Here is a 7,825-nt window from a genome sequence, read left to right as displayed (position 1 = left end):
CCCGTGCAGAGGATACACACAACCCGCTCTTCGTACACACATCACCCACAAATATGCAGGCACACACAAACAAAGCAAACTCCCAAGGCTATCCCTGCACCTCCAGTGTACACAAAGGCGCACAAATCCAGCACACCCATTGACACAAACGCCTCCTGTAGGCAAGCACCTCCAAGTGTGTGCACACAAACACCCCCGCATAAACAAAGCAAAGATCCAGAAATATGCACACACCTTCTGTCTGCACAGAGACACACACTCACAAACCAGCGAAACACACCATCAACCCCTCCCCTTCCCCCCTCCCCTAACATACACAAACCAGGGCCATATACAACTTAGCTCTGTAAAAGATATTTATTCCTCAGCCTCGATTCCATATTGCACGCAGGGAGTAGCACTCTTTCATCGTCATATACTTACAGCAACTTTAAATAAATAAAGTTAAGAAAAAGTCCAATATAGGGTTGGGGGAAAAAAGACATCTCCCTCTCATGATATATTTTTAACGTGTGTTTCAAACTGAAGGGCAGGGGAAAGCAATCAGAGGAAATGCAGTTTCTAAAGTTGGATAAAAGTTCATCACAGCAGGGGGACAGTTTCAGACGTGGCCAGTTCTCTCCCTGATTCATGTAAGAATTCACAGAGGTAAATGCCTAGATTATAATTCCCCCCAAATCCTTCTGGGGGTAAATTTTATATATAAAGAGAAACTTTATCTATGGAACCAATGTCCAGGAGAAAAAACTTTCCCACCTCAGCACCTCTGAAATGACACCGATTCTCTAATTCCTTGGACTGGGGGAAAGTGTGTTATTATTGACAAGTTGGTGGTGTTTTTTTTTCCCCTTTGCAGGAAAAACGGAGAGCTGTGCCTTTAAATCCTGTGTGCAGAACTCCCCCCACTCCCTCCTCTTTTTTGGATTGATCAGCAAAGCAGGTCAAGTCTAATTTAACCCACCTCCATTCCAGCGGAGTTCAAGTGATTTAAATGAAAACCGAGAGCTTGTTCTGTGCTCTGCTCCCAAACTGCATATCCAATTATGCAGAGGTAGAGCAAAGGGCCCAACCTTTGAAAACCCAGTAAGCCCCCATCCTCCCCAAAATAAACCCTTAAATCACGCAGCAACCCACCATATCCACGCTGAGATTTTCCTGAGTCTAAAACTAAGGCGTTTTTGTAAACAAAACAAAACAAAATAAAACAAAACAAAAGCAGCCAGCCATTTATAAAAGTTGTGGGTTTTTTTTAAAGAAGATATTGCCATTGATTTTCCTGCTATCTGTTCCAACGCTTTTAGGAAAACAAAATGGAATAACAAAAAATCGGTTCTTCCTCCTTTTGCACACATTTTGGAAACAAAGCCACGTTATACAATTTATTATAAAGGAGCCTTGTATAGCTTAACCCTTTAAGGACTCCAGTGGTGCAAACTGATTATTTGTTGTTCCAAAATACAAATACACTTCTCAACATTCCAATCGTCCCAGGCCTTTTGCGGTCGTGACTTTTAGACAGGAGGTTTTGCTTCTTTTCGATAAAGCACCATCGACTCTTTTTATTATGATGATCTTATTACTAAATTGCTTCTTTATTTGTGTGTTTATTTTAAAACCACACGATATCAAATAACGGCTGGCTTTTCCTTTTTATTTTTTGTATTGCATTGCAACAAGCCTTTAAAAAAAAACAAACCTTTTGGGAAAGAAAATGGAGAATTGCTATGCAGATTATTTGGCGTTTCTGGCTGGGATCAATTTCTTTGCAACACGTAAAGAAAGAGTAGGGGAAAACGTATTTCTTTAGCACAGAACAAGGTGTCTGTTGCTTAAGTATACAAGGAGAGCATGTTGTGGGGAAGAGAGGAAGTTTTGAGGTATATTGTATTCACAGCCTCCATCACATTATATAATGTATGTATGTGTGTGCATAGACAATAGTGCGTGTATGCAATCTGTGTGTTTCATATGTACACAGGCACAAACACACACATATATATCCACACACCTTTTGAGGTGATTATATCCCTTAGAGAATATTCCTGAGTTATTTGTGTTACTGTTGTTTGTTGTTTTAGCAACATTGATAGCCAAAGTGTCTCTTTTCTGCTCAGTTTATCCAGGTTAAAAAAGACAAATTCTCTCTCATTTTCACTTCACTGGGAGATCTGCATGTCCAAGGGCTTCAGGACCAGGCATATAATTAAAGAAAAACTAGCTAACACGTTCGGAATGGAGCCTGAGATTCCCAGCAGCCATGCACCCCTCTTGCAGACTTTTGGAATATTTCAATCTCTCCCTCCCTCCCTCTCTTTGTGTGTGCGTCTTTGTTGACGTTATCCCAAGCTCTTGCATAAACAACAATGGTTTGTAATTAACAAATGCCACAAATCTGTTTGCAAATTCCTTCCCCTTTCTCCCCCCGCCCAAAAAAACCCCCCAAACAAATCCTGGAAAACACATTTTTAAAAATCTGCTTTGGATCTTGCAGCTACGAGTCCGGAAGCAAAATGTGCAGATTGGAGGAGGCGTTGGAGAACCGCATTCCCCTTAAGACATTCAAAGGAAAAGAACCAAGATTATTTCTCTCGATGTGTGCCTCTTTCCCTCTCTCACGGGCTTTGCTTTTCAAATCCCCTGTTCGGGCAGCCAGGACGACCGACCAGCGCAGTGTCTGTATGCGAAGAATAAAAGACTCCATTTTTGTGCGCTTGTGTACACTGCAGACAAGGATTTAGTCTGCTAGAAAGAGCAAACTGCAGAAGGGAGAGAGACTTCCAACAGAGCAGGTATTTCTCTCACACACACAGACAGCAGATTTTTGTAACCTTCCACAGTTATTGCACAGGCACAGGAGAAATCCCACGCATTTTGTTAAAATGGAGAAAGAAACCCAATCAATTAAAAATGCAAAGCAAAGAAAAAACCCACAGACGAATGTTTTTAGCATCAAAATAATTCAGTATGCCTAACAGAAAAAAAATATTGGAGAGAAAATACTTTTGGCCTGTAATGGATAATGTTTTCCACCAACGATGGAATGACATTAAAAGTCTAAATCACCGGTGGCCAGGTTTGACTATTTGCTTTGATTATAATTCTATAATGATCCACAACTTTTCTTTCTTTCTTTCTTTTTTTCTTTCTTTCTCTTGGAAGTAAAACCCCATGTATAGGATGTCTGCTGGAGTCAATTATAACACTATGGGGGGGGGAATTCAAACATTCACACCAATGTGTTGAAATTGAGGGAATCCATGGTCTCAGACGGTGTCAGATCCGCGTTTTGTTGAAAATATTTTCTGCTGGAAAGGAGTGGGAGAAAAACAAAAAACCTCACACTCGCTTTTATTTGTCTAACATTTCCAAAACAGAACAGACTTCAGAGCCAGTTGAACTTTGATGGCCGAGAAGGGTGAAATCAAATCAGAAAGAGTCGAAAGGGCCAGTTCCAAAGATACTGGTTTGTAAGAAGAGTTAGACTGAGAGATGATTTCCTTTACAGAGAAGAAAAACTTTCTCTCAACATTCTTCTCTGCATTCCACTTTGGAAGTTAATAGAGATCAAATTGTCCATCTGCACTTTATTCCTAATGCTCCTGGCTCCTATTTCTTGCGCCAATAAAGCTTTTACAGGCCTGCTACCTTTAGGCTATCCGACCTAGGGTATCCAGCAAACAACCCGTTTTTCCTTTTCATTTACATGCAGCAGTTTCCAATAACTTCCTCTGAAACTCGCCTGTTTTATTTTTTGCAAACAGAACTCCCTATTCATTTGGGGGGGCGGATTTTTTTCTCTCTTTGGTAGATAAAGTAGATTATTTCTTTTAAATAGCTGCTTGCAATTTTTCGTATGAGATTGATTAATGCAAAAGAGGGGGTATTTCTTCCATAGGCGAGATCATTATTTCTCTCTGCATGTGATTGTTATTATTTTAACCCAATGCATGTATCAAGGAAAGGAGAAATTAGATCCATTCTTTCTTGCTTCAGCTTTTTTTTTTAAGAGAAAGCTTTGATGAGATCAGTTTAATGTGTGTTGGGCTGACAGCATTAAATTCTCCCTCAAACGCAGAGGAAGTGGGAAGGGACAATATACAATTAACTTGGGGTGAATGGGAAGGGAGGGACAGTTCTCGTATAACTTGGAGAGGGGAGGGAGGGCAGCACCACTTGAATACTTCAATATTCTAGTCCATATGACCCTGGTTGGAATAAACCACCGAATGTAGAGGGAGTGAGGTATTCCTCCCGCTGACCTGGTTTGGGGGCGGGTGTTTTACTTTCGCACAGAGCCCCTGAATGCTGGACCCCCCCACAAAAAGAAATAGTGCCTCAACCAGAGTTGAAATCCCTTTCCTTCCCCTCTCCATATTTCCAGCAGTAGATATATGTGGCCAAAGTTTCCTAATGTGATTTGCGGGGTCCATTTGATTGGGGGAGTCAGACCCCTTAAAGGGCGCTCGGAGTGGGTGTGAAGCTGGGGTGCTCAGCCCTTCCTGAATATTTGGGCACTTCAGATCCCTAGGGCCTTTGGGAATAAGCCGGTTCCCACCTCCCTCGCCCCCTCTCTCAACTGTTGCATGTAAACTTGGCTGGCGAACATTCATCGGGCCTCGTTTAGAAACCCTCCAGGCCATAGCCCCGGAATTTGAGGCTGGGGGGCACAGGGAGGGCGCTGCCGCCCACCTGCCAGCTCCACAGCGGGTGCGTTTTGGAGAGCGCGCAGGAGTTCTTTACGCACAGGGAGGCAGCGGGACGCAGATCCCCATCCTCCCCCACTACTAGCGAAGGGGTGCAGGGGAAGTTGCCCAGGAGGCTGAAGGAATTCCTGCCTGGTGCTGGCCCGGGGCAGGCCAGGCGTTTGCATTGGGTCTTTCCCTTTGGGGCATTCCTTCTCGGAGTCTTTTGTGGCCTCCCCTTAGCAGAGTTTTGTTGCCGTTCTGCCTCAGCGCCTCTGGCAAGGCGTCTGCGCTTGGAATTCCTTTCCGAGCCATTGCCTTTCAAAGCTTTGTTTGACAAGGGGCTTGGGCTCCGTGCGCTTTTGGAGCCGGAGCATTGGAGCTCGGCCGCTTTGCACGGCTCCGTCCTCCCTCCGGGCCGCAAACTTTTCCCATCCGCGTTAAACCCTTTTGCATAACACCACAGCTTGGATTGCCTGATGAGCCTGTCAAAATGCTCCCTTCTGGGCTCTCCTAAGACCCTCTGGGGAGCCGGGCTGAGGCTTCCTGCGAATTCCTGAGCTGAGGGCGGAGAAGCTGAGCCCAAGGCTGGCTCTTGGGAAGCAGATCGCCCGGCTAAAGCAGCGAGCTGCCTCTTTGCTTGGTCACTGGGGCCTAACGAGGCTGCATTGTTCGAGGCATCTTTGTGCAAATCCTCCCCTTGGGCGCAGGGCTTTGTCGCCCCACAGTCTCCCGCCTTTTGTTGTGGGTCCCCCCCAGGGTAGCTGCAGCCCTGGGAGGGCTGGGAGGAGGGAGGCTCCTGCTTTGCGCACGCTAGCTCCGGCTCCTGCTGCTGCTGGACCCCGGCTCCCAGGGCCGGAAGCGGCCTCAAACTTTCCAAAGTTGACGCTCGCAGAGTCCTGGCCCAGAGCTGCTGGGAGAGGAGCAGGAGGTTGGGATCGGGGCGCAGGGCTGCTTTGTGGAGCTCCGGGAGCCTCTCGTCGCCGCTGGGCTCTCTGGGGGGGTGGTGCAGCTGCTGGAACCTAGGCAGAGCCGCCTGCCTGTAGCGGGTGCTCTGCACCGAGTCCCCGCTGCACAGGGAGCTGCTCTCCGACTCTGAGGAGCTGCCTTCTTCGCTGCTGCACGACGTGTCCCCCTCCTCTTCCTCCTCCTCCTCCTCCGAGTCGCTGGAGGTGGCAGGGCTGGAGCCCCCGAAGTCCAGGCTGGAATCCGAGTCGCTGGAGTAGCCGGCCGAGGTGCCCTGCCTCTTGCAGCCCGGGAAGAGGCGGCTTTTCCTGGCCGCCCCCTGGCCCTTCTCCTCGGGGAACAGCCCTTTGGAGCAGCGCTTCGGCCGGCCGGGCTCCGGCTGAGGATGCGCCTGCCCGGCTCCGTGCGCCCCGCGGGCTGCCGAGTGGAGCAGCTGCAGGTCCCTGGGGTAGGCGCTCAACACGCCGGCGAAGAGCCCCCCGCGGTCCCCCAGGCCGTAGCCCTTCCGGCCTCGGGTGGCTTTGTCATAGTTTTGGAAGAGCCCTCCCGGGGGGTGATGGGGCGCGGGGGCCAGCTCGCCGCAGCTCCCCGGCTCCTGGGTGCGGTATGGGCCGGCTCCGCACGAGGACCTCAGCGGCTGCCGGGGGCAGTCGAACAGATCCGCGGGGCCCGGCAGCAGCAGCTGCTCTCTCCTCTTCCTCTTCCTCCTCCTCGGGCTGAGGCTCTTGCAGGAGGTGCAGAGCGCCTCCAGGTCTGCCTTGGAAATGAGCGAGCATTTCACCGCTCGGTGGGCACGGAGTTGATGGCTTTGAGGGTCCGGAGCTCCCTGAGATCGCAGCGGCGGCTCTTGATCTTTAGAGTCTCCATCTTCTTGCTGATGGTGGTCCTGGGGATATCCTTAAACAGGTCGCTGAGGACCTGCGCCAAAGCAAACATCTGGGTGCCATTGATCTGTAAGTAGCCCAGGTTGATCCCTTCGATTTCTTGGTAGCCGGTCTGGAATTCCCCATTGTAACCCACGGTGGCTGGCACCATTCCGAAGGTCCCTTCGCAGGTCAGGAACATGCCGCAAGGAGAATTCACTTGGCCTCTTCCCCAGGGGTCATTGGGGAGAAGGGCATCTGCGTTCCCGCTCCTCGATCGCAAACTCCAGCCCACAAAAAAGGGGAGAAGAGGGGTGTGTGTCGGGGGGAAGCTGCGCCGCTGTGGATTCCCCTTTCAAAGGCTCCAGTCAGTGGTTCGTGACATCTTCCAAATACCCAGTTCCTCCTCCTGCGCTGGGGCTAGATTTCTCCCCTTCCCGCTCCCCAATCAAAAAAGGCAGAGAGGGAGAAAGAAAAAGAATGAAGCCAAACATCTTGCCGCCTTCGAGACTCCCCCCCACCTTCCGCTTCAAAAATAACCTCTCTCCTAGAAGAAGCCAGCCAGCAGGTCCCCCTTTCGCTGGGCTATGCCAGTTAGCCGCTAAGAAAATAAACCTAGAGAGGTGGAGGTGGTGGAAGAAAAATGGAATCTTGTGGGGGGGGGGACACCACACTAATCCGTGCAGCTCCCACCTTTTGCTGGGCTTCTCTCTTAAAGACAAGCTCCCGGAGTACAGTATATGAGAGGAAACACTCCACCAAATAATTTCTCAAACCTGGAAGCTGATTGGGTACTTTAGCCATGTGATGTCATAAAACCCCAACATTTCACACACACCCCCATGTAAAACACTCATAAAAAAAAACCCCCTTTCATTTAACAGCCACGCTGCTGCCAGGCAGACAAATATCAAGCGGTACATAAGCGTGTTGCGGGATTAGATGGGGAGAGGCAGATTTGACTCTGTGCCTATAGGTACATTTGATGCAGATGGTATATATGCATAATGTATTTGTATATGCACACAGCCCGGAAAAATAGATGTGCTTCTTTATATAAATATGCGTGCTAACATTAAAAACATACACATACATTCATAGATGCACTATTTTAAAAACAGGTATGCTGCTTTTTCAAGGTAATTTTAATGCTGTCTTCCTTGTTAAGAAATCACCTTTTAGCAGCTATAGGTGCATCTATGTGTAGTTTTATATTGATTTATTTTAGCCTCTTTATGCAGAATTATTTGAGGAGATTTTACCTTTGTCTTTAAAGTGCAATTTTCCTAGGTTTTCAGCCAAACCTACTTTTAA

At 48.2% G+C, this 7,825-nt stretch overlaps 1 protein-coding gene across 1 annotated transcript; it reads right to left on the bottom strand.

Moving 5' to 3' along the window:
* Positions 1 to 375: 375 nt before the first annotated feature.
* On the bottom strand, positions 376 to 6,817 carry EPOP (elongin BC and polycomb repressive complex 2 associated protein). The gene is given in 2 exon segments (XM_030541692.1): positions 376 to 6,437; positions 6,440 to 6,817. Coding segments are annotated over 2 exon segments (2,091 nt in total). The 5' UTR covers positions 6,714 to 6,817; the 3' UTR covers positions 376 to 4,620.
* Between the last annotated feature and the right edge of the window lie 1,008 nt (positions 6,818 to 7,825).

This window comes from Gopherus evgoodei, chromosome 23 (genome assembly GCF_007399415.2).
Source record: "Gopherus evgoodei ecotype Sinaloan lineage chromosome 23, rGopEvg1_v1.p, whole genome shotgun sequence".
NCBI lineage: Eukaryota > Metazoa > Chordata > Testudines > Testudinidae > Gopherus > Gopherus evgoodei.
This window is presented reverse-complemented; position numbering and strand designations above follow the sequence as displayed.